The sequence below is a fragment of the Cetorhinus maximus genome, chromosome 18 (genome assembly GCF_964194155.1).
Source record: "Cetorhinus maximus chromosome 18, sCetMax3.hap1.1, whole genome shotgun sequence".
NCBI classification, from domain to species: domain Eukaryota; kingdom Metazoa; phylum Chordata; class Chondrichthyes; order Lamniformes; family Cetorhinidae; genus Cetorhinus; species Cetorhinus maximus.
This window is the reverse complement of record NC_135896.1, coordinates 82,743,025-82,770,416: the sequence shown is the minus strand read 5'-3', so window position 1 is coordinate 82,770,416 and position 27,392 is coordinate 82,743,025. Positions and strand designations below refer to the sequence as shown.

Genomic DNA, 27,392 nt, shown 5'->3' with positions numbered 1-27,392 from the left:
TAATCTCCACAGATAATTTTTTCAATCTTCATAGTCAGATTGGAGAATACCAGTGTTTTTTGTGGACACTTTTGTGTTCTGATACTCAGTGAATTTCGTAAGATCTGCAACTGTATAAATCATTATGAATTTTGTCTCTGCACAATTCTTGCTATCTCCGACTTGAAGTGAAGCTAGCAGCAAATTGGATAGATCTTTACAAATTGTTCAAAATGTCTCAGCAGGATCAGAGCTATTAACAGAGTAAGTGAATGGACAAAACCATGGCACATGGATTTTGAAGTAGGCAATTGTGAGGTCATTCATTTTGGGCCTAAAGAGGATAGATCAAGGTACTTTCCAAATGGTCAAAAATGGGAAACAGTGGGGCCAGATACATGGATCATTTGATATGTCACGAATAAGTGAAGGAAATAATCAATGCTTGCCTTTATATCCATCTGGAGGACTAGAATTCAAGGGGGAGAATCATGCTTTAGTTATGCAAAGCTCGGGTTAGATCACACCTGGAGTACTGTGAATAATTCTAGGCACCACCTCTTTGGAAGGATATATTGGCCTTGGAAGGGAGTGCAGCATAGATTTACCAGAATAATACCCAGACTCCAAGAATTAAGGAAGGCCTGATTACACAAACTGCTGTTGTATTCCTTGAAATAGTAGGTTAAGGGGAGATTTGTTTGAAGCTTTCAAGATATGAAAGGGACAGATATTGTAGATAGAGAGTGACATTCAATAGAGTACATAGCGAGAAACTCTCCATTGGCAGCACAGTTGGTAAACAGTGTTTGGATTTTTGTTAGTCTGTCATTGCTCAACATCTGTGCCACCATCCCTTCTTTCATCCCCTGCCTCCAATAAATGTCTAAATGTTGCATACCTCTACCAGTGACATCTTGCAGTCTGGCCACGACAGTGCTGGTTGCTGGTGCAATGTGCATCCATCCTGAAAGGGGCATGATTTTCAATTTTTCTAGTCAAAAATAAAATATGCTGCATAGGGACAGGAGCAGACCATTCAGCCCCTTGAGCCTGTTTTGCCATTCAGCCAGATCATGTCTGAACTGTATCTCAACTCCATGTATTTGTCTTGGTTTTGGTAACCCTTAATATCCTTGCCCAACAAAAAGCCTATTAATCTCAGTTTTCAATTTTCAGTTGACATGCCTCCTGCACCCCTCCCTGCCACCCCACCTCAACTCAACAGCTTTGTTGGTCAGGGTGTTCCTAGATTTCCATGACTCTGGGTGAAGACCTATTTCCTGACATGAACTCCTGAACGACCTAGATCTAATTGTAGTGTTATGACCCTTTGTTCTAGATTCCCCCATCAGAGGAAAGGCTTTCTCTAAGACGATTGAAGGATTTGTCAGGGTAGGTAAACACCTCAACTAGATCACCCCTAACCAAAGTGCCGAACTGACCAAATCTCAGGTTCCTTTAATTTTGACATGTTAGGAAATTGTTATGTAAACCTTTCAGTGAGTATGCCAAGAATCAAAACAGTTGCCAGAATTGACAGCAAGCCAGTTGAGGGAAATTATTGCTGTCTCACAGCACTGCTGCAGTTTACTTCCCCTCTACAAGGAATGCCCGAAGCTTTGTTGCATTTTACCAGAACTTTCCATCAATAAAAGATTTTCTCTTGATTTGTAATGACTCCAGGTGATTTGCAATGATTTCTTACCTACATCAATCTGCTTGCGTTCATTTGGAGCCCCAGGCAAACACCATCTATATCACAGACGCAAGCTATTCTGTAAGGATTGATGGTGATTACTTCAGCTCACTTTATGATTTTAAATAAATCCTGAGCGTCTCTGGTTTAGCTCCATAACAACCTTTGCCCAGGAGAAGGAATGTGCAGTTGTCTTTGGTGCCATTAAGCTTGAACTTCTAGTGGGAGTTTTCCATTCATTTAATGCCTTGTGCCTCCTACCCATGTTGCACACTTCCCACTCCCCACCCCAACCCCCCACCCCAGCTGTGAATGATATTATTTCGTTTCCTCATTGTTTGTATGTTTCCAGTGAAGCCTCCCTGGTTCATTACAAGCCTAATTGTTTGGTAATGTAGTGCTTATGCTACTGGATTTGTGATCCATCCAGGGAATGAAAGTTCAAATCCTACAACGGCAGCTGAATTTCTTTTTTAAAAATCTGGATATAAAAAGCTGATACCAATAAAAGTGACCTCGAAGCTAGCAGATTCTCATAAAAACCTGACTGATTCAGAAATGCCCTTGAAGGAAGGAAATTTGCCATCCTTGCCTGGTCTGGGCTATGTGATTCCAATCCTCCATCATTCTTAGTTGATTCTTATCTGCCCTCTGAAATCATTACATCATGCCAACCAGGAGTTGGCAGTAAATGCAGGCATCACTGGCAATACCTGCACTCTGAGAATGAGTCACAGGAAAAAAATACTGACTAACCTGTTTCAGCTCTGAGTTGGGTTGGGTGAGTGAGGATTAAGGGAGGATTGTGCAGGTATTTCTAATCGAGCACCAGTTCTTTATTGCTCACATTCCCAAGTTCCACCAGAATATATCACTGCTCTCAGCTGAGCAGTAGTATTAATCCTGAAGTCAGCTGCTTCTAACTGCAATAAGGCATGATTTTAATTGTGTCTGTGGTTCTCCTGACACTCGGAATCTTGTGTATTCTGGCAGTGGTGAAGGGGAAGTCGCCTTTGGTCAAGGCTGTGGAGGTGAACCTGATTGCCTTATTGTCTCATGATCCATGGCAGTGTGACCATGCAGGGAAACAGAGTAATTGGATCATTTGAGGGCCACACTTGGGTGGGGCAGTGTATGTTGTCTTTTTACAAAGACCAACAGGAATGATACGAAGTTGTTGCTCTCCATTACTAGTAGCTGTATTTGACTTTTGCTGTATATATTATTTGAACATAACCTCCAAAAAACAAACTGTTTGCATTGCCAGTCACATCCCTTAGGGAGCCATTACAGGAGCTCCTCGGGATGCTTCCCTCTTTACTTGGGGGAACGCTGGCCTCATTTCAGTAATCCTTCATAGATTGTGCAAGCTCTTTGTATTATGGGAGGGAAAAGCCAGCTGATTGAATTGTGGGTGAACCCCATCAGTTTGGGGGACGGAGGGGGAGCAATAACACAAATCTATGGTCCATTTTACCTTGATGATGTGGCGTTATATTTTGACTAATATGAATCTGTTGAATGATTAAAGATTCTGTTCTGCTCTTGTTTTTCCAGGTGCAATTATGAAATGTCCTGCCTCTTGATGTCATACGACATGAACTGCACTGATTGCAACTTAACGAGGCTAAGCAGCACAACCATGGGTAAGATGATGCTGGGACACAACGGGGTCAGAGGCAGCAGAGACTATGATGAGAGGGTGGCCGATACCGAGAGCAAGCACCGCAAGACATACCCACTCCGGAAACGTATGCATGCGCAGCCAGGCAATTTCTCTTCCCCAGGGGTTGCCAAGGAGCTGGAAGGGACATCGGTTGATGGAATGAGCCCTGCTCAGGATATTGTGGAGCAGTGGGATTACCAAGGCAACCAGGACCGACTTGGAGGACAGGCACCCCAGGCAGAGAGGAGTGAAGACACTGGCAAAGAGAACTCCAAGATGGCAGCTGTGGCCCCACGCGCTGCTGAGTCACGCCCGCGAAGGCTGGCCAGCCTGAACGCAGAGGCAGTCAACAATCTGCTGCTGGAGCGCGAGGACTGCCCAACATCCAACAGGCGCTGCCGGAAAGGTCCCAGCTGTGGCGTGGAGTACGCTGAGAACCGGCCCGAAGGCAGGACGGGCCACCCAGCAAAAAAGCGGATGGGTAGCTCGGGTGGCTCATTGGATGGTGACGTTTTTACCTGCACTGAGAGTGAGCCTGCACCAGCTGGGGGCGGCTGGGAGAGCGGGTTGACTGACGTACCGGCTAAGAAGCGCATGGCCAGTCTCAATGCTGCCGCATTCCTCAAGTTGAGCAACACCAAGGACGTTTCAGCTGGGCGGCGCAGCCGCATAGATGGAGAAAACAAACCGGGCAAGGTGACAGGCGGGACCCGGCCCTCCTGCCCGCATCCGCTGGCTGGGCGCCGCTGTCCTCGAGCCAAAAGAAGGGACTCCAGGAGTGACATTGCAACCAAGCTTTGCCTTGGCACTGACTCAGGGGATGGTGAAGGGCAGCGCAAAGAGGAGTCGACCAGCGCAGGGCAGCACTCAAGCACGTTACCTATTAACGCGGACCTTCCCTGCCCGTATACGGACAAGACCAATGGATATTTCCATCGGCTATCAATGCTTGTTGGAAGCCAAGCCATGATTCAGCCCAAGTACCAGGCTCTGGAGGAGAGCACTGCTTCTGGTGCCGAGTTTACACAACCAATGGCTCCATTTCAGTCGCACTCTACGTTGACTTTGCTGGACAACTTTGTGTCTGGTCCGGACCACTACGAGTTTCTGCCTCCTGAAGTCTGCCTTGCTTCCCCGGTGGATGACCTCTACCTACACTACGATCGAAGCGACTTGCTGCCCATTGGCTGCAATTCTACACATGGCTGTCACGTGTGCTCAGCTGCTTTCTCCTGCTGTACTCCGCCCGATGATGAAGGGAGTCTCCTCATTTCGCAGAGCGCTGTGCCCTCAGGTATTCCCTACTCGCACGCTCCATGTGGGGGTGCCCTTTGCTATGTGGGAGATACAACAACCATGCAGTGCATGGACATGACTGGCTATGACCTTTGCAGAGTGCTCCATCCATCATTCAACAGGGATGTAGTCGGGAGGACTTTAACCTCCAACAGGACAAACTGTCTCCACGAGCTGGGGGCAAAAACAGGTATGTGGGTGACAACCTAGATAAGACAAATGTTTATTAAGCAAGGGTATTTTACACCATAATTAGGGGCCATAAATACAAGGTAGTCATGAATAAACCCATTAGGAAATTGAGAAGAAGCTTACCCAGAAAGTGGTGAGAACATGAAACTTGCTACACACGGAGTAATGTAGGCAATTAATATAGATGCATTTAGGGGGAAGCTAGATGAGGTTAAAGAATCATATAATGGATACAGCACAAGCTCCTGCCAGCTGTCTGCAGGGACTGCCTTTTCCCTGTAGCCCTATAATTTTTTTTCCATTCATATAAAATTATTCAATTCCCTTTTGAAAGCCACGGTTGAATCTGCCTCTACCATACTCAGGCAGTGCATTTCAAATCTTAACTACACCCTGCATAAAAGGTTTCCCTCATGCTGCCTTTAGCTCTTGCGGGAGAAAGAAAATAGAGCTGTTAGGTTTTGGAGGGTTATGCTGCTAAGGAAGGATATGAGGAGGCTTGAGGAAAGTATAAATGCTGACATGGACTGGTTGGGCTGAATGGCCTGTTTTTGTGTTGTACATTCTATTTAATTATGGAGAAATATCTTCTGTAATAACCTCCTGAGAGTGTGGGGGTGCAAAGAAACCCCGTGCAGGGATGAAACATCACTTCTGATTGCACAGTGCTCTGTAACTGGCAAGCGGACTGTTCTGATGTAAATGGGGTAATTAAGAATATACAAAAGAAAATCTCTTGACTGTGCAGTTGTGGTTTATCGGGCTCGCAGGGTGACGAAAATGATTGGGCTGTTGCTCACTACGCAGGGTCTTGCGGCTTGCACTTGGCTTTCCTGCAGCCGCCCCACTCCTGCTTGCCACCACTCCACAGTGAGGGCTCAGGAGAGGGAGGGAAAGTCGATGAGTGGAGGTGAGTAGAAAGAATTAGTAAGTTATTAAATACTTCAATAACTATACACTTGGTGTGCTGTATACGGTTACGAATGTGTTTATCATCATTTTTGTTATATGTAACAAGATACCTTTTTGAGGAAATCGCAATTAATCCATAGGTATTTTTAAAATTCTACTTGTGACCTGATTAAAATTTTCCAAGATTCAATTTGGCCCTCACTATTTCTTCAGTGAATACCACTGTCAAAGAAAAGGCTTGCATTTATATTGCAGCTTTCATGACCTCAGGTCATACCAAAGTAGAATATGGAGGTTTATGGCAATGGATCCCTGTACACGATTAGCTCTTCATAGATTTTTTTTCCAAGCCAACGTCATCTGAAGATATAATACCAGGTTCCACATGTATTCTGGCAGCACCCATCTCTACCCCTCCACTGCCCATTACAAGCCCTTGATTTCCTCTACAAAAACAAAAATACCTGGAAAAACTCAGCAGGTCTGGCAGCATCTGCGGAGAGGAGCACAGTTAACGTTTCAAGTCTGAATGACCCTTCAACAGATCTAAGTAAAAATAGAAGAGAGGTGAAATATAAGCTGGTTTAAGGGGGGGGTGGTGGGACAAGTAGAGCTGGATAGAGGGCCAGTGATAGGTGGAGATAACCAAAAGATGTCACAGCCAAAAGGACAAAGAGGTGTTGAAGGTGGTGATATTATCTAAGGAATGTGCTAATTAAGCGTAGAAAGCAGGACAAGCAAGGTACAGATAGAAACAAAAAGCTACTACGGATGCTGAAAATCCAAAACAAAAACAGAATTACCTGGAAAAACTCAGCAGGTCTGGCAGCATCGGTGGAGAAGAAAAGAGTTGACGTTTCGAGTCCAACATGACCCTTCAACAGAACTGAAGTATAGTTAGGAGAGGGGTGAAATATAAGCTGGTTTAAGGTGGGGGGTGGGGGGAGAGAGAAGTTGAGGATGGGGTGGTTGTGGGGACAAGCAAGCAGTGATAGGAGCAGATAATCAAAAGATGTCACAGACAAAAGGATCAAAGAGGTGATGAAGGTGGTGATATTATCTAAGAAAAGTGCTAATTAAGAATGGATGGCAGGATACTCAAGGTACAGCTCTAGTGGGGGTGGAAAGACTAACAAGGTATTAGTTGTAGATTTAAAAATAGTGGAAATAGGTGGGAAAAGAAGAATCTATATAAATTATTGAAAAAAAAAACAAAAGGGAGGGGGAAGAAACGGGCTGGGGGGAGGGGGAGTTTAAGATCTAAAGTTGTTGAATTCAATATTCAGCCCGGAAGGCTGTAAAGTGCCTAGTCGGAAGATGAGGTGCTGTTCCTCCAGTTTGCGTTGGGCTTCACTGGAACAATGCAGCAAGCCAAGGACAGACATGTGGGCAAGAGAGCAGGGAGGAGTGTTAAAATGGCAAGCGACAGGGAGGTTTGGGTCTTTCTTGCGGACAGACCGCAGGTGTTCTGCAAAACGGTCGCCCAGTTTACGTTTGGTCTCTCCAATGTAGAGGAGACCGCAAGGTACAGATAGCCCTAGTGGGGGTGGGGTGGGGTGAAGGAATCAAAAAAGTCTAAAAGGTAGAGATAAAATAATGGATGGAAATACATTTAAAAATAATGGAAGTAGGTGGGAAAAGAAAAATCTATATAAATTGTTGGGAAAAAAAGGGGGGGCGGAATCGGAAAGGGGGTGGGGTTGGAGGAGAGAGTTCATGATCTAAAATTGTTGAACTCAATATTCAGTCCGGAAGGCTGTAAAGTGCCTAGTCGGAAGATGAGGTGCTGTTCCTCCAGTTTGCGTTGAACTTCACTGGAACAATGCAGCAAGCCAAGGACAGACATGTGGACATGAGAGCAGGGTGGAGTGTTGAAATGGCAAGCGACAGGGAGGTCTGGGTAATGCTTGCGGACAGCGGTTTCCTCTACATTGGAGAGACCAAACGCAGACTGGGTGACTGCTTTGCAGAACACCTTTGGTCTGTACGCAAGCTTTCTACCCTTAATTAGCACATTCCTTAGATAATATCACCACCTTCAACACCTCTTTGTCCTTTTGTCTATGACATCTTTTGGTTATCTCCACCTATCACTGGCCCTCTATCCAGCTCTACTTGTCCCACCCCCCCTTAAACCAGCTTATATTTCACCTCTCTTCTATTTTTACTTAGTTCTGTTGAAGGGTCATTCGGACTCAACATTAACTGTGTTCCTCTCCGCAGATGCTGCCAGACCTGCTGAGTTTTTCCAGGTATTTTTGTTTTTGCTTTGGATTTCCAGTATCCGCAGTTTTTTTGCTTTTACCACAATTTCCTCTACCTTGTCAGGCTGCTTGTCTGACATCCAGTTCTAGATGCGCTTTAATTTCCTCCACTTAATCATTTAGGAAGAAGATTAAATCCATTGTCTTTGTGTCTACAACATACCTCTAACCACTGATTTCTCCCCCTCCTAGCCATTGTCTCAAACTGTACGTGACAATTAACAACCTTGTGCCAACTCCCATTCACCCTTCACCTCTGTACCCACTGAATTGATATTGGTTCCTGGTCCATCAATCCCCTGAAGCTAAAATTGTCTAGCTTGCGTTCTGATCCCTTCACAACATTGTCTCTCCTGGTGCTGTAACCCCCTCCAGCCTAACAAATCTCAAAGAAATCTGCATTAGCTGACTAGCTCCTCTGCTCTAGAATTCCCTTCCTAAACTTTCCCTGCCTTTCCACCTCTCCTCCTTTTAAGGCTCCCTAAAACCTCATTGATCCAGCTTTGTCATCTGCCCTAATTAGCTCAGTACAAGTTGAGTATCCTTTATCCGTAAAACTGAACATGTCCAAAAACAGCTTTTTTTTTTAAACCTCATCAACTTTTAGCATGGGAAGTTGCTGACCCAAGCCAACACAAACCTTCGGTCTGTCCACAAGAATGACCCAGACCTCCCTGTCGCTTGCCATTTTAACACTCCACCCTGCTCTCTTGCCCACATATCTGTCCTTGGCTTGCTGCATTGTTCCAGTGAAGTTCAACGCAAACTGGAGGAACAGCACCTCATCTTCCGACTAGGCACTTTACAGCCTTCCGGACTGAATATTGAGTTCAACAATTTTAGATCTTGAACTCCCTCCTCCATCCCCACCCCCTTTCTGTTTCTTCCCCCTCTCTTTTGTTTTTTCCAATAATTTATATAGATTTTTCTTTTCCCACCTATTTCCATTATTTTTAAATGTATTCCACCCATGGTTTATTTCACCCCACCCCCACTAGAGCTACCTTGCTCGTCCTGCTCTCCAGTCTTAATTAGCACATTCTTTTAGATAATATCACCACCTTCAACACCTCTTTGTTCTTTTGTCTGTGACATCTTTTGGTTATCTGCTCCTGTCACTGCTTGCTTGTCCCAACAAACCCACCCCCCTTCTTCCCCCCCCCTCCCCCTTAAACCAGCTTATATTTCACCCCTTTCCTATTTCTACTTAGTTCTGTTGAAGGGTCATGAGGACTCGAAACGTCAACTTTGTTCTTCTCCGCTGATGCTGCCAGACCTGCTGAGTTTTTCCAGGTATTTCTGTTTTTGTTTTGGATTTCCAGCATCCGCAGTTTTTTGTTTTTATCAACACAAACCTCGCTGACCAAACCTGACCTTTAGCGCAGCAAGTCTAATTGTTTGTCTCCGCTGTTTACCTTGCGCACCCTCTCCTACAAGCAGAATCTCAGATGGCAGATAGATGAGAACTTATTACAGGTACCCTGTATTTATTATTCAGTGGTACATCTTAATTTTCTAGCCATTCCATTTACATTAGACTATAGTCAGCCTAGGCTTCGGCCATTGTAATGTAAGGAGGTCTAGTCCTATATGTGGTATCTGAAAACCAAAATTATCTGAAATGCAATCGGACCCGAGGATTTTGGATAAAGGATACTCGACCTGTATTAATTTTTCTGTGACCACACATCTGTGAAGTGCCTTGGGACATTTTCCTGTTTAAAGGTGCTATATAAAAGCTAATTATCTTTATCAACCTTAAGAGTTTAAGAATTGCTGAGAAAAATAATTTCAAACCCCTCTGCGATTTTGTGCTGTGATGTTTGGTTGAATTCCCGAGGATTGCGTACAGTGTGGTAGTAACAAGATTTATTGGACAAAAGGCTAAAAGAGCTCTTGAGTGTGCCCTGTCCATGTGTGTTGTATATAGCTGCGCATATTACTGTTGCCAGCTCAATCTGATTTGGATGTTGCTGCATATTATTGGTGTGTTTATGGGCAATAAAGGATGAGGTCATCTTTGGAGCAGCATATTAACCATATTGCTGAATGAAAAGTGAGTACTTCAACTTGCTGCTGTGACTCCAGGGCACTGAAGATAACCTACCCCAGTACAAAAACTTAGCAGAGGGATTCTCTTAGATCAGGCCATCACAGATGAAATGACGTATTGTGGGCTTTTGTTCATGCTCAGTAAGTCTCCATACCTGTTGCCCTATCTTTGTCTTATTTGGTTTACCAGATTGAACAAAATATTTTAACTGTTGATGAAAAGTTTTTAATTTCATTAGATATGCTGGAGAGGGGAAACATGATATGGGGAGAGTTGAGGCAAAAGCCTCTAGTTGAGCAGCCAGTTATTGTTGTTTAATGAACTTGGGAGAGGTTCGGGATCAGCCTACAGAAGGCTGAAGGTTAGGGTGGGCTGGAAGTTATGGGAGCAAGTACCTAGTTTTGCTATCCCTACTGCTGCCCTACATACTCTGCCTGCCAGGTCCAGGAGTCCCTTATTTGTCTTTATCCTGAGTGAGAAGGTATGTTCCCAAGCTCTGTTGCAAGCAGGCACTGCAGAGAACCTGAGATGCCAATCAATCTAAGCAAGTATAAGTATGTGGGTGGGATTAATGTTAGCAAAAGGGTTCTTGCACACTGGTTGGAGAACTGGTGGGAAATGCACTTTGCTTCCGTGGGGGAGACATAACCAAATTAAGTGCCTGTCAGACACTAAACTGGCCAACTTCAGGCATTCCCCAGGATTTAGGACCCTGGTGGTAGAAACCCCACCTTCCAAGAGCTGCCAGCCAGTTGGAGGTTGGCAGAACTCCATTGCCAGCAGTACCAATGGGAGCACTTCAGGGATTTCAGGGCTCATCGTTGGGTGGCCAAGTGGATGAGAGCAGGATGGGGGTCATGGGGAGGATGTTGCAGGAGGGAGGAACAGGGGGGCCAGAGGCAAGGTCAGGGATATGGCTTTTAGCAGCCTGGCAAGAAGGGACCCCACTGGTAAGCCGCTGACAAAGCGGTCTTCAGGAGGCACAAGAAAGCCACGCGACTCCCATTTTATCCCTGTGCCACCATTAAATTCTGATGGACTTGGACTATTGGTGTCAACTGACTCTTTAATGAGCCTAATTGACATCCTGCCATGTGCAGTTGTTTTTTGCATCGGCCCTTTTCCACCTTCAACTTAATTGCTGGAGATTTTCCTGCTGCTGAGAAACTGATGCACAGCCTGCCCTGCGATTGTGAGCCTGGCTGTCATGTTTACAGCTGTGACAGACTTGATTAAATTCCACCCTGTAATTTTTATTACACCTTTCATGATTGATCTCAGGACATTCCCAAAGTGCTTTTCAGTTAACAAAGTGCCTTTTGTTTTGAGAAGTGTAGCCACTGTTGTAATGTAGGAACTACAGCAATCAATTTGCGCACAGCAAGGTCCCACAAACAGCAGCATGATAATGAACACACAATCTGTTTTGGTGATGTTGGTTGGGGGATAAATATTGGCCAGGACACTGGGGAGAGCTACTCCGCTCTTTTTCAAAATAGTGCGTCCACCTGAGACAACAGATAGGGACTTTGTTTCATGTCTCATCTGAAAGAGGGCACCTAAAACTGTACAGCACTCCCTCAGTATCAGGGTTCTGCCACTGAGCTACAGCTGACACTGAGGGAACTCTAATTGTACTGCCCACCTTTGCCCCAGCTGAGATCAACTGACTCTCTTCTGTCCTGGCTTTGTCTATCATGAAATGTGTGACCTGAAACAAAAGAAGAAACTTGGCCTGCAAGAAGAAACTGATGACCTGTGTTGTGAATGTGAAATGGGGTGGGGGAAGGTGCTAGGAAATTATTAGGATGAGGTGCTAAAGACCCGATTTATTCCAGTATCAAGCCTTTAAGGGGACAGAGTTCCAGATTCCTGCTACCTTTTGTGTGGAAAAAGTGTTTCCTGATTTCGCTCCTGAATTGCCCAGCTATAATTTGAAGAACGTTTTCCTCAGCAGAGGAAATAGTTTCTCGGTAACTACCCTATATAATCATAGAGCACAGAAGGAGACCTTTTGACCTATCGTACCAATGCCTGCTCTTTGAAAGAGCAATCCAATTATTCCTATTCCCATGTTTTCTCCCAATTCTCTTTTCAAAGTTACAGTTGAACCTTGCTTCCATCATCTTCTCAGGCAATGCATTCAGATTATCATAACTTGTGTTTAATAAAAAAAACTAGTTTCTTCACTGGTTCTTAAATCTGTATCCTTTGGTTAGTGACCCTCTTAGCAGTAGCAAGTTTCTCCCAATTTTCACTATCTGTTTTAACGTTTTTAAATGCCTTGCTCACATCACCCTTCAATTTCCTATGGCCCCATAATTTAATCCTTTAAGCCCCATCATTCTGGGTGCCAGCTTTCAAACTCCACACTTACAAAATGCAGGTTATTAATCCCTCCAGTTTTAGCAAAGGACAACCAAATACTTTTTGACTTTGATTGTAAACCTCTACAGGTTGGGCGTGATAGGTGAAAAATGTCTGGAAAGAAGGAAGGGTCCGTGTGTGAATGTTTTATTGAGCTAGTGTTGCTCTTTAACATAGCATTATAGAACCCAAGGTCCTGAAAGTGTTATAGTGGGATAAAGATAAGCTACCATGAGCTTAGCAACAAGCTTCTCAGGGACACTCTACCCCCGGGAGAGTAAAATGAGTGTTTAATGAAGGACTGGGCCAGCAATTAAAAATACCATATTAAAACTTTTGCCAAATAGAAAGTTAAAAGTTCACAGGCTAAACGAGCATATTTAAAGGAAATCTCAGCATTAGGACCCCACTGACACTTTTTTTTTAGTTAGTACTACTGACCTCACTGGGTTATTATGATGAAAGAATTACTGAGCCTGACCATGTAAGAGGACTGGATTAACATCAGTAGAGGAACTGTCAGAATACTGGATGGGAGGAGTTAAAGTGACTCCAGACTTGGGCATATTAATATGGCTGAAATAATGCTGGTCAGTTGTTTAATGAGAGGAGCTGACCAAAGCAATCAGTGGTTTTATTGCTGTTGCCTGTTTCTGAACATTTTCGTGATTATGGTACTGTGTATCGCGCCAGCCTTGTTGCAAATTGTTTGGCTGAAATTTGACCTAGTTCCCTATGATTGTGAGTAATTTGAAGCTGTTTTTGTGCTGGTACTTGTTTGCAGCAGGTACTGGGAGACTTGTAGACATGGCCTAGTCCTGGGGTTTACACTGAATCTTATTTGCCTATTCCAGTGGAACAATTGTAGCCATGGTACTTGGTGGATTAGCGAGCCAGACTGATTTGTTCAAATGGTGGAAGTTGGAATGTGTCCACAATGGTTACATTCTCACCTCTTGAATTACAAAGTTATGGGTTCAAGCCCTGCTCCAGAGACATGAGCACAAAATCCAGGTTAAAACCCAGTGCTGGAAATGCTCTCTGTAAATGAGATATTAAACTGAGACGCGCTCAGGTTGAGGTAAAAGATCCCATGGCATTCCAAGAAAAGCAGGGGTGTTCTATCTGCTGTCCTCGCTGACATTTATCCCTCAAACTGCATCACTAAAATAGATTAATAAATTTATCTCTGCTGTTTGTGGGACCTTGCTATGTGCAATTTTTAAAATTCTTTCACGGGATATGGGTGTCACTCATTAGGCCAGTATTTGTTATCCACCCCTAATTGCTCTTGAGAAGGTGGTGGTGAGCTGCCATATTTCCTAATACAGCAGTGACTGAATTCAAAAGTACTTCACTGGCTGTGGAATGCTTTGGAATGACCTGAGGTCATGAAAGATGTTGTATCGATGTAAGTCTTTCTGTCTTCACATTCTAGTGACTGTGTTCTTATACAGAACCATTTAAGATTTTGGGAACTGATTCCTGTTGTTAAACTCATTCTAGTGGCAAACTTGACCACCCACCTTGTGTTTGCTGCTGGACTCAGGAGAAATGCATGGGAGGAAAGTTCACTTTAATGCTCCTCATATCCTCATGATGTACAGAGCTGCTTTATCATTTCTGAATCAGTTCAAATGTGATGTGGTTTTTGCAAACCAAGCTGAAGAACTGATGTTGCTGTCTCCAGGCCTTAATTTAAAAACAAAAATAGCTGCACCTTAAAAGTGGCTTGGGAGACCAGAATCAAAACAATAACTGTATTTATGTAGTGTATTTAACATGGAAGATCATTAAACGAGTACAGGACATTATGTAAGAGGATGGGGAACAGCTAAAAGTCATGAACTGTGTTGGAACCAGTGACATAGGGTCAAAAACCTGGAACTCCCTTCCTAACAACACTCTGGAGGCACCTACATGGACTGCAGGAGTTTACCACCACCTTTTTAAGGGCAATTAGGGATGGGCAGCAAATGCTGGCTTTGGCAGCGACACTTAGATCAGATGAATGAATAAAAAAGGAGAAAGGTTGAGATGCTTCAGATATAGTTTCAGGAGCTAGGAGAAAGATTGACAAACAGGACTTCCAAAGGTGGTAATCTCCTGGGTTACTCAAAGTGCCATGTGCTACCATGCACAGAAAGAGAGAGTACCGCAAGTGAATGGATGGCTAGAAATGTGGGCTTCGGAACCCTGGTATATTGGGACAGTTATGGGGCATGGGGCAAGCGATGCAAGCTGGGCAGTTTCACCTGAATACATTTGTGGGGAGGTTAACTAGTGTCATGTTGGAGGGAAAGTTTAAATGAATTTGGCATGGGGAGGGGCATCAAGACTCAGTAGCAGAGTCAAGAGATGTGGCGCAAAGAAAACTTGGGAGGCAAACAGCAACAAAATAAAGAATAGTGCAGAAAGAGCAGGAATTAGATGGAGTGAAATAAAGTTAAACAGATCAGCGCACATTGGAGTACACGTGTTAATGCAAGGAGTGTTAGAAATAACGATGAGTTACAGACATGAGTTGTGATATAGAGTTGCAATGCAGATCTGGTTTAAATATGGGTAAGAATGGGATCTAAACATTCCTGGCTACAGTTGTGTTCAGGAAGGATGGGGAAAGAACAAAGAAAGGTGGATGATGGGTGGTTGTATTGCTTGAGGATAACGTTACAGCTCTACAGAGGAATGATATACTAGAGGGCTCTTAATTCATTTGGTTAAAGCAGCTAAGCGGCAAAGGAACTGTTACGTTGCTGGTGTCACTGTATACCCCCAAATAGTGAAGAGATAGATGAGCAGCTATGTGGAAAAATTCCAGAGAAATGTAAAGAATAATAGAGCAGTAATAGTAGGGCGGGAGAGGGGTCTTCAATTGTCTTAAAGGCAGGAGGAAAAACATTGTAAAGAGCAAGGAATGGAAATTATGCATAAAATGTGCATAAGAGAACTTTCTCCATCAGTAATTTCTATTTCACTGAGAATTCTGGAAATACTCAGGTTAGGCAGCAGTTGAGGAGAGAGAAACCCATCAACTTGTCAGTTTTGATGAAACGTCATTCATCTGAAATGTTCACTGTTTTTCTCCACAGATGCTGTCTGACCTGAGTATTTTTAGCATTCTTTGTTTTTATTTCTGATTCCAGCATCTGCAGTATTTTAAGCTTTTTTTATTGGAGGGAGGAAGCAGGACTGGGCCTAATTCTGAGGAATTAAGTAGGGCAAAAGGCGTATGTTTCATTGGGAGAAATTTGATAACAGTGATCATAACTACTTTAAATCTGATTATATTATGGAAAGAGACAAAGAAAAATTAATGGTGTAAATGCCCAACTGGAAGAGCCAATTTCAATGACTTCAGAAGGGATCTTGCACAGGTAGACACAGATTGGCCAGGAAATCAGTAATGGCAGGCCTTCAAGATAGTTCGGCTACAAACCAAGCATACTCTTTGGGGCATCTAAAGCTAGAGTTCACTGAGTACCAAGGAAATAAGAGGTTCAAATAAAACTGGAAAAGCAAGTTTACTGCCAATGTCAGGTACAGAATACAGTTGAAATGAATCAGGCAGTAAAGTGTGTGTGGGGGGAAATTGAAATATGATACAAGAAGGGCAAAGAGAGAATGTTCCTCTTTCATAAACTGAACCCAAAGATCGATCTTAAACATGAAGGAATGGTGGGGTCAGTTGGGGACAGGAAGGAAATCTTATGGATTCAGAGGGCTAGACTGAAGTACTGAATAAATACTTAACATCTATCTTCAGAAAAGATGATGATGAAGTTGGTGTCACAGTAGAGGAGGAAGTAGAAATATTGGATAGGATCAAAACAGATAGAGAGGAAGTTTGCGTTAAATAGCTTGCCATCGCTCAAAAGGTAACGAGTCACTTGGCCCAGGTGAGCTGCATCCTATGTTGTTGAGGGAAGCAAGGATGGAGATTACAGAACTCCTGAGAACAATATTTCAAACCTCCTTGCTTATTGGAGTGGTGCCAGATTACTGGAGGAATTCAAATGCTACACCCCTGTTTAAAAACAAAGTGGAGCAGGATAAACCTGGCAGTTATAGGCCACTTGGTCTTTGTGATGAGAAACCTATTAGAGACCATTGTGAAGGAAAAAATATAATTTGCACTTGAAGAAATGTGGTGTAAAAAAAAAAGGACAGCCAGCACAGATTTGTTAAAGGTAGATTGGATCCGAGTAACGTGATTGAGTTTGTTGAAGTAACAGTGCTGACGAAGGAAGCGCAGTAGACATTGTGTAGATATGGACTTCCAAAAGCCATTTAATAAAGTACCACCTAAAGAGACTTATTCTGAAAATAGAAGCATATTGGTTTAAAGGGACGATGGTAACTTGAGCAGATGATTGGCTCAAAGATTGGGGGCAGAGTGTGATGGTGAACAGATGCTTTTCTGACTAGAGAGAAGTATGCAGTGGAATCCCCCATGGGTCAGTATTGAGAGCATTGCTTTTTTTTATCATTGCCTTAGATATAGGGAGTGCAGTTTCCAAGTTTGCAGATTATGCAAAACTTACGAATGTAGTAAATGGTGAGCAGGATAATAAAAGACTTTAAATAAACATAGACTGATGAAATGGGAAAGCCTACAGTAGATGCAATTTAATACGGTATGAAATTATGCATTTTGAGAGGGACTTTGTGTGGTTGTATAGTCCAAGTGGCACTATTAGCACGTGCTTGGAGAGGATATGGGGATGCATATTCACAAGTCTTTGCAGGTGCAGGGCATGTTGACAAGGTGGTTAAGAAAGCGTATGGCGTATTTGGCTTTAAATAGGGATGCGGCATACAACAACAACAGAAATCATGCCAAACCTTTGCAAATTATTGTTAGGCCTCGGCCCAATTCTGGGTGTTGCACTTGAAGAATGTCAGAGCCTTGTAGAGGTACACAGGAGTTTTACTGGGGTGAGGGACTTCAGTTATGTGGAAAGATTGGAGCAACTGGGATTGTTCTTGAAGCAAAGTAAGTTAAAGGGAAACTTAATAGTGGTGTTCAAAATTGAGGGGTTTTGATAGAGCAAATAAGGGACATACTTTCTCCTTGCAAGTGGGTAGGTAAGCAGAGGCCATAAATTTAAAATAATTGGCAAAAGAGCTAGAGAGGCCATGCAGGGAATGTTTTTCACAAAGGTGTAACGCACCTCCCAAAGGAGTAGGAACTTTCAACGGATGTACTTGAGGATTAATATGCAGGGTTTTGGGGGGAGAAAGCTGAGTTGTGGGACTAAATTGGATAGCTCAGAGAGTCTGCACAAGGATGACTGGCTAAATGACCTGATCCTGTGCTCTAAGACGCCCTACTTAAACATTCCAAGGAACTTCACAAAACCTTATCAAACATAAATTTAATACTGATCCACATACGGAGATAGTAGGACAAGTAACCAAAAGCTTAGCCCAAGAGGTAGGTTTTAAAGAGGGTATTGAAGGAGGAGAGTGCGGTTACAGAGATGGAGGGTGATGAGAGCAGAGGTGTGAACATGAGAGTTGATTGTGTCAGGTTAGGAGTTACAAACTTCCTGTTAAGTGTGCTTGAACACCAAGCAGGACTGCAGCAATATATTTTTAAAGTGAAACATGAACAAGGAATTTGAGTTGCACTGTCTCGTTTCGTTGCTGGAGATTGAGAGGTTGAGGTAGGTGGTGGGGAGAGAAAGGGACAGAATCAGTGCCTATCAAAATTCCAAGTGACAGCTTCTTGCATTTACACCACATGTTTAACAGTAAAATGTACGAGGGTGCTTCATAGGAGGCTAATCAGACGACATTTAACACAAGAGCCTTATATTGGAATAGGTGACTAAACTCTTGGTGAAAGTGGTGGGTTTGAAAGGATGAACTTCAGGGGTATTAAGAGAGCTTGAGAGAGAATACCAGAGTTTCAAGCCTAGGCAGTTGAAGGCAATAATGAATGGAAGGAAATCGATGATGAACAAGAAACCAGAATTGGACGAGTGCAAAGATCCTAGAATATTGTGGGGCTGGACGAAGAGTTGGGAGGGGTAAGGCCATGGAGGGATTTGAAAACAAGGGTAAGAACTTTAAATTAAGCCAGTCAATTAGGATCATTGTGTGCCCACTATAAACTAGATTAAGAGTGTCTGAGCTAATTGCACAGGTTTAGTACTGACCCACCTCAGTTCAAACAGAAGAATCTTTCACCCATTTGTCTGGGCTAGTTATACAAATCCATGTGTCAAATGAAAGACCAACGATTAACCAAGGGTCAGTGTGGGAAATAGTTTATGGAGGCTGAGCTTGAGGTAAATTGATGGAGCCTTGCTTTCAGTTATGCTATAATCTGACCTTCGGGTGCTTGGTTGCTTTTATTTATTCATTTATGGTATGTGGGCATCGCTGACTAGGCCAACATTTATTGCCAGTTGCCCTTGAGAAGGTGGTGGCGAGCTGCCGCCTTGAATCGCTGCAGTCCATGTGGTGTAGGTACACTTTATTATACGCTAGGAAGGGAGTTCCAGGATTTTGACCCAGAAGTTCTTGCAGTGCATCTTGTAGATAGTACACACTGCTGCCACTGTGCGTCAGTGGTGGACAGAGTGAATGTTTGTGAATGGGGTTCTAATCAAACAGGCTGCTTTGTCCTGGATGATGTCCAGCTTCTTGAGTGTTGTTGGAGCTGCACTCATCCAGGCAAGTGAGGAGTATTCCATCAAACTCCTGACCTGTGCCTTTTAGATGGTGCACAGGCTTTGGGGAGTCAGGAAGTGAGTTACTCGCCACAGGATTCCTAGCTTCTGACTTGCCCTTGTAGCCATAGTATTTATATAGCTAGTCCAGTTCAATTTCTGGCCATTGCTAACTCCCAGAATGTTAGTGGGTGTTCGGCGATGGTAATGCCATTGAATGTCAAGGGGCGATGGTTAGATTCTCTCTTGTTGGAGATGGTCATTGCCTGGCACTTGTGTGATGCAAACGTTACTTGCCACTTGTCAGCCCAAGCCTGGATATTGTCCAGGCCTTGCTGCATTTGGACATGGACTGCTTCAGTGTCTAAGTCATCGCAAATAGTGCTGAACATTGTGCAATCATCAGTGAATATCCCACTTCTGACCTTATGATGGAAAGAAAGTCATTGATGAAGTAGCTGAAGATGTTTGGGCCAGGTTTAACTCCAACCAACGGAGAGTGTCCCCCACCCCCCCTGATTCCCATTGACTCCAGTTTTGTCAGGGTTCCTTGGTGCTACACTTTGTCAAATGCTGCCTTGATGTCAAGGGCAGTTAGTCTTGCCTCACTTCTAGACTTCAGCTCTTTTGTCCATGTTTGAACCAAGGCTGTAATAAGATCAGGAGCTGAGTGGCCTTGGCGGAACTCAAACTGAACATCAGTGAACAGGCTATTGCCAAGCAAATTATCCTGGACGGCATTGTTGATGGCCCCTTCCATCGCTTTACAGATGATTGAGAGTAGACTGATGGGGTTGTAATTGGCCAGGTTGGATTTGTCATGATTTTTGTGTACAGGACATACCTGGGCAATTTCCTATATTGCTGGGTAGATGCCAGCATTGTAGCTGTACTGGAACAGCTTGGCTAGGGCTGCGGAAAGTCCTGGAGCAAGTCTTCAGTACTATTATAAAAGCAAAATACTGTGGATGCTGGAAATCTGAAACAAAAACAAAAACAGTTCTGATGAAGAGTCATACGAACTCAAAACGTTAACTGTATTCCTCTCCGCAGATGCTGTCAGACCTGCTGAGTTTTTCCAGGTATTTTTGTTTTTCTTCAGTACTGTTACTGGAATATTGTCACGGGAAGGTAGTGACATACGGGGAGGTGGTTTTGCCATTGGACTAGTATTCCAGAGACCCAGGGTAATGCTCTGGAGACCCGGGTTCGAATCTTACCACAGCAGATGGTGAAATTTGAATTCACTAAAAATCTGGAATTAAAAATCTGGTGATGACCGTGAAACCATTGCTGATTATCATTAAACACCCATCTGGTTCACTGATGTCCTTTAGGGAAGAAAATTTACCATCCTTGCCTGGCCTGGCCTACATGTGATTCCAGACTCTCAATGGATAATTCTTAAATGCCCTCTGAACAAGGGCAATTAGGGATGGGCAAAAATGTTGGCCTAGCCAATTATGTCTGAGTTCCATGAACAAATTTAAAAAAAACTGTCAGTGCCCATAGCATATGCAGCATCCAGTACCTTCAGCTGTTTCTTGATATCATGTGGAGGGGGGGCCTCCACCTCCAGTGAGTTGTTTAATTGTCCGCCACCATTCATGACTGGATGTGGCAGGACTGCAGAGCTTGGATCTGACCTGTTGGTTGTGGAATTGCTGTCTATTATTTGCTGCTTATGCTGTTTGGCACATAAGTAGTCCTGCGTTATAGCTTCAGGTTGACACTTTTTTTTATGTATGCCTGGTGCTGCTCCTGCACTCCTCACTGCACCAGGGTTGATCCCCTGGCTTGGTGGTAATGGTAGACTAGGGGAAATGCCGGGCCATGAGGTTACAGATTGTGGTTGACTACAATTCTGCTGCTGATGGCCAACAGTGCCTCATGGTTGCCCAGTCTTGAGTTGCTAGATCTGTTAGAAATCTATTGCATTTAGCGCGGTGGTAGTGCCACACAACACGATGGAGGGTATCCTCACTATGAAGATGGGACTTTGGTCATACCTACTGATACTGTCATGGACAGATGCATCTGCAAGTTGGTGAGGATGAGGTCAAGTATATTTTTCCCTTTTGTTGGTTCCCTCACCACCTGCCGCAGACCCAGTCTAGCAGCTGTACCCTTTAGAACTCAGCCAGCTCAGTCAGTAGTCACTACCAAGCCACTCTTACGTCCCCCACCCAGAGTACATTCTGTGCCCTTGCCACTGTGCTTCCTCCAAGTGGTGTTCAACATGGAGGAGTACAAATTAATCAGCTGAGGGGCTGATTAACCACCTCCTGTAATCAACAGGAGGTTTATTTGCCTATGTTTAACTTGGTGCCACGAGACCTCATCGATGTTAAGGACTTCCAGGGCAACCCCCTCCCAACTGAATACCACTGTGATGATGGTGGTGTCTGGGACATTGTCTGTAATGTATGATTCAATGTGTATGACTGTGCCAGGCTATGTCTCTGAGACAAGTCAAGCCCCCAGATGTTAGTAAGGAGGACTTTGCAGGGTCAACAGGGCTGGGTTTGCCATTTCCGATGCCTAGGTCCGTCTGGTTTCACTCCTTTTTGACTTGTTTTTAGCGGTTTGGTACAACTGAGTGGCTTGCTAGACCATTTCAGAGGGTATTTGTAGAGTTGTATAGCCAGGCAAGGACACAGATCTCTTTCCCTAAAGGGCATTAGCGAGGATGAGGTTTTTATGACAATCGCAATGGTTTTGTGGTCATCATTAGACTTTTAATTCCAGATTTTTATTGAATTCAAACTCCTCCATTTGCTGTGGTAGGACTCAAACCCAGGCCCCCAGAGCATTATCCTGGATCTCTGGATTACTCATCCAGTGACAATACCATTATGCCACTGCCTGTTGCATGTTTGAATTGGCACATGTCCCAGTTCCTAAGATTGAATTTCCCCACCTAATCTTGTGAAAGAAAAAAACATTTATTTATATAACAATTTTAACAAAATTCGCAGGACTCTTCAGAAGAGCGTTTTAAAGCAAAATTAGACACTCAACCACATAAGGTGACATTAGGGCAGATGACCAGGAGGTCAGTCAAAGAGGTGGGTTTTAAAGAGCGTCTTAAAGAAAGAAAGCAAAGTCGAGAGGCAGGAGAGATTTACAGCGAGAATTCCTCAGCCTGGACCCTAGGAAGCTGAAGACATGGCCACCATTGGCAGAGTGATTAAAGTTGGAGATGCTGAAGATGCCAGAATTGGAGGAGTGCAGATGTCTGAGGGTTGTGGGGCTGGAGGAGATTAGAGATCGGGAGGGATGAAGTCATGGAGAGATTTGAAAATAAGGATGAGAAATTTAAAATTGAGGTGTTGACCAGAAGGCAGTGTAGATCAGTGAACACAGGGACGATAGTTGAACAGGAGTTGGTGCGAGTTAAGACACCAGCAGTAGAGTTTTGGATGGCCTCAAGTTTACAGAATGTAGAATGTGGGAGACCAGCCAGGAGCGAGTTGGAATAGTTGTCTAGAGGTAACAAATTCACGAATGAGAGTTGCAGGGCAAAGTTGGACGATGTTAGAGGCAGCAATAAAATGTGGTCAGTTGGTCTTCTCCAGGTAAAATATGACACCATGTTTGGTTTAGTCTTACATGGTTGCCAAGGAGAGGCTTGGAGTCGGTAGCTTGGGAGCAGAATTTAGATTTTGAAAGCAATTAAAAGGCAGCTAAAGATCCTTTTAAAGAAGAGATGGTATAATAACAGTACATGTGCATTATTGTTACAATGATTGAATGGAATTATATAGAAAATAGAACACAGAAACAGGTAATTTGACCCAATGAGTTCATTTTGGTGTTTGGGCTCCATTTGAGCCTCTTTCCATCCTTCGTCATGTACCAGCATAACCCTTCTCCCTTCTCCCTGATAGCTTAATTAGCTTCTCTTTAAATGCACCTGTACAATTAAACTCAACTACTATCTGTGGTAGCAAGTTCCACATTTCACCACCCTAGGTAAACAAATATATTCTGAATTGCCTACTTGATTACTTGCTGACTACCTTATATTGATGGCCTCTAGTTTTGCTCTTCCCTAGAAATAAAAATGGTGTCTCTCAGGCACATACTCACCCTCCCAACGCATCCTCACCTCTGCCCACTCCCGTCCTCCTGCGCTCCCGCCCTCTCTTTGAGACTCAGCCTTTCCTGATCGATATAATTTTGTTTTCCTGATATCACTCATGTAAATCTTTTTAGCACCTTCTCCAATGCCTATGTGTAAAATTTTGATAAATGGTGACTAGAAGTGAACTCCTGTCATCTAATTAACATTTGATACATAGCAATCTATTCAATCCTATCCCTGAGGAAGAAACCCTCATGCTTTATTTGCTTTTATTCTGACCTTAGTGACCTGGGTCACAACTTTGTGATTTTTGTAATTGTACTCCCAGACTCCTTAGCCCCTCTACTCCATTAGATTCTTCTTCTTCAAGCAAAACGGTAATAAAAATTAGATTGCAACATGTGATACCTCACTTACCGACGTTGAAATTCATTTGCCAATTTATGTGCCCATACTGCAAGTTTATTCATGTCGTCCTATAATTTGTTTCAGCCCTCCTCCAGTGTTGTCTGTCCCTCCCCATTTGACCTTGTCCACAAATTTAGAAAGTGATTTTGATTCAGATGTCTAAATCATTGATATAATTTGTGCTGGGACCTCTGTTGTACACTGACCCTTGTGGGATCTCAATTCCCTCTGTCACTTTGAATAAATACTCTTTACCCTTACTCTCTGCTTGCTGTATTGCATCCAGCTAGCCATATATTTTGCTACTTGCCCCCGACTCTGCATGATCTGACCTTATTCGTTAGCCTATTATGTCGTACCTGATTGTAGGCCGTTTGAAATACTTATTAACTATCCACTGCATTACCCTTGTTTACCCTGTCTGTTACCTCCTCAAAGAATTCAGTGCGGTGGGTCAAGCGAGACTTTCCCTTTTGAAATCCATGTTGAGTTTTCATCATATTTTTGGTTTCTAGATGTTTCTCTGTAGTCTCTTGTCATAGGGATTGCATTTTTTTCCTACTACGATATTAATCATATAGCGGGCATGTAATAATGTTACAAAGTGAATATCATGGTATTGCAAATCTTTATTACATGTGCAACGGTTTCACCTGTCTTGTAACTACAGTTGGCAATTAGCCTGACAGCTGAGCCTCAATGAAGGTGGGGTTTAGAATGGATCAAGTTACAATGAGAATTACTGTTATTTTTGTTCATGGCACTGTGTGACCATGTTTGGATGTGGTAGGTATGGAACAGTGTTATAACTGAGTTATACTTCCAAGTGTAGGGCCAAGGGATAATATAAGGGTCGGTGTGTAAATTTTCTTTGAAAGAAAACCTTAGAATGAAGATAGAATTAGGAACATAGGGGCAGAAACAGTCCATTCAGTCCCACTAATTTGCTGCTGCTTTTGAGTGTGATATGTGAAGCTGGGCAGGAGAAGAGAGTTGGTGATTTTAATCTACTTTTTCTTTTCCTTTCTAGACGGGTACAGGTCCTTGAAGCCACTCAGTGTAACCATCCCAGTCACAGGTCATCCAGTGTCACCAGCAAACCCTGTCTCAGGCTGCCCTGTTCCTCCAGCTCCTCCTGCTGCTGAGCCTGTTCCTCACCTGCAGCGCCCTGGTTCGGACACACCAGCAACCTCTCGCCCTCACACACTGTCCATGCTGAAACTGAGTAGGGAGTGCCCTCAGAGCTCCAAACCTCCCAACAGCTCCAAGTCCAGCCTCCGCAACCCAGCCAGTTCACCAGCCCAGCAGACTAAAGCAGGTACAGTGCATGTGGAGAGCAAGCAACAGAGAATCAACAGAAGACGAGCCACGAATGGTTGGCTCCCTGTAGGAGAACCATATGAGAAGCCTGTCTATGTTGTGGTAAGTAGATATTGCAGAGTCTTTCTCTGATTGAGAAATTTGGAAATTGCCCTTTAAAAAGAGATCACGGAGGTTAAAAAGTCAAATTCATCTCCTTAAAATAACCAATTGTTGTATTTTGAAGAAAGACAGACTTGCTTTGAAATAGCATCTTCTACTCCAATGTTCCAAAACTCTTTGTAATTAATGAGGTACTTTTGAAGCTCAGTCACTGTTGTAATGTAGGAAATGCAGCAGCCAATTTGCACACAGCAACCTCCCACAAGCAGCAATGTGATAATACCAATTAATCAGCTTTTAGGTGTTGGTCAAGGGCTAAGTGCCCAGGATATGGGAGAATTTTCCTGTTGGCCTTCAAAATCTAGGCTGATGCTCCAGTGCAGTACTCAGTACTGCCCTGTCCAAGCTACCATTTTTTAAAGGAGATGTAGAACCAAGGTACCGTCTGCTCTGAGGTGGATGTAAAAGCTTCCACGGCACTATTTCATAGAGTAGGGGAGTCCTCCTCCGTAACCTGGCCAATATTTAAAATAAGAAACAAATTAGCATCCGTGTGTTCAGGAGTGATTCCAGGAAATACCTCTTTGTATGGATAGTGGAAACCTGCAGCATTTCCTCTAAGAAGCTGTTGAGGCTGTAGGTCAGTTGACAGTTTTGAGGCAGAGACTGATGGAAATTTTTGTTGAATAAATGTATTGAGGTTTGCTCATGTGGGTAGATCAAGTTAACAATAAGATCAGCTGTAATCTAATTGAATGCTGGAGCAGGATTGAGGGGCTGAATGTCCTCTATCTGCTCCCATGTACCTAAAGCTTGTTTTTATTTCAGCACAGACCACAAGTGGCAAGCATACAGAAAAGCTCTGACCTTCTCTTGGCCTGGAGAGTTGCGCCTAGTCTCAGCCAGTCTTAGTGAGGGTCAGTGATCATATTGGGTGATGGGTAAACAAAATTTAGTGTGAGTTAGGAACAGACAGCAGAGTTTTGGATGAGCTGGAGGCCAGTAAGGTGAGCATTGAAATAGCCTTGTCTGGTGGTAATGAAATCACGAATAGGGGTTTCAGCAGCAGAAAGGCTGGGTCAGGTTCAGATAGACTGCGTTACTAAGTGGAAATAGACGGTCTTTGTTTTGTTGAGGATGTGAGGTTAGAAGCTTGGCTCTGGGTCAGAAAGGTTGCAGAGGCTGTGAACATCTGATGCAGCATGCAGTAGTGGCTAGGAAGGGGGTGGGATTGTTGGTAAGGGATTTGGAAAGATTCTGAAATTGCAAATGGTTAATGTACCGAATATGGCGCTAACTGTGCAGCATCGAAATATACAGTAGTTAATTTTTGCCTCAAGTTACCATGTTGTAAGTTAAAAGCTTTGAGGTTTAGTACCCAGTTGGTGACATGTGTTCACCAAGAAAAACAAACAGCAACCTCCATGTGTCTCACCATTGTGAATTGAATAGTTGTTTTCCTTCTTTGTGTTGTTGGGTCAAAACCCTGGAACTTCCTACTCCATACCGTCATGGGAACAAGGACTGTAACGGTTGAAGAAGGTGGCCCACCACCAACTCTCGGGGCAGCTAAGATCGGTCAATAAATGTGTCCTTGCAAGTGATGCCCATGTTCTGAGAATAGTTTTTATATATAGTATTCATTTGTCATATCTGAATGACTGTAGGTGCAAAACCAGTTGGGATTTATGGTTTCCGGTGGGGGGAGGAAGGCAGGAAAAGAAATTGCAGTGATGGACAGATGTGAATATTTCCCAATCGAAGTGGTATATTCCATTTTAATTTTGAATTGAGAGTCTCCCTGGATGTTTTGGTAATGAAGACCACTTTGGCATGTATTGCTCACATGGCTCAGTGCCTTTCTTTCCTGAGGTTCGGAGATTATTTTGCAGTCTGCTACCATTTAGTGTAGCACCATAATTGCTCCTCGCTGCCTTGTTGAATTGTGATCCATAAAGGTGCTGGGAAACGTGGGATGAGCATTCCAATGATGCCTTCAGGTTAAAGCTAAAACCCAAATTAAAGCAGCCACACCTTTGCAAATCATAAATTAAAATGTTAATGCTAAATATGTGGCTATTAGCTAGTGTATCACTATGTCTTGTTCTAACTGGTATGTTGCACATGCTATATATAGACAGTAATTATCATCACAGTGATTCCATATCTTTCAACTGGTTCTAAATTAATGCCTGTAGGTTTCTTTCAAAGCAGAAATTCTTGGAATGGCATAAAATGCCACTGTGTTGTAACTGGCCAAATCTGAAAAATCCTGCCTATTGATGGGAACGGACCAAGAATTTGTTTCTATACTATTCCTCAGGAATCTGATAATGTTTTTTGAAAAAGAATTCTCAGGATATAGGT

At 43.5% G+C, this 27,392-nt stretch overlaps 1 protein-coding gene across 10 annotated transcripts in view; it reads left to right on the top strand.

The window, feature by feature from the left end:
* Positions 1 to 27,392, top strand: part of bahd1 (bromo adjacent homology domain containing 1) — a 76,524-nt gene that overhangs the window by 26,259 nt on the left and 22,873 nt on the right. For 8 of the 10 annotated variants that reach the window (XM_078563080.1, XM_078563087.1, XM_078563085.1 and 5 more), the window contains exons 2-3: positions 3,236 to 4,830; positions 24,634 to 25,025. In XM_078563080.1, coding sequence (XP_078419206.1) covers positions 3,236 to 4,830; positions 24,634 to 25,025 — 1,987 coding nt within the window. Of the gene's footprint in view, positions 1 to 233; positions 333 to 3,235; positions 4,831 to 24,633; positions 25,026 to 27,392 lie in introns of those variants that run through there. The other 2 variants (XR_013579507.1, XM_078563079.1) reach the window with 1 other exon arrangement.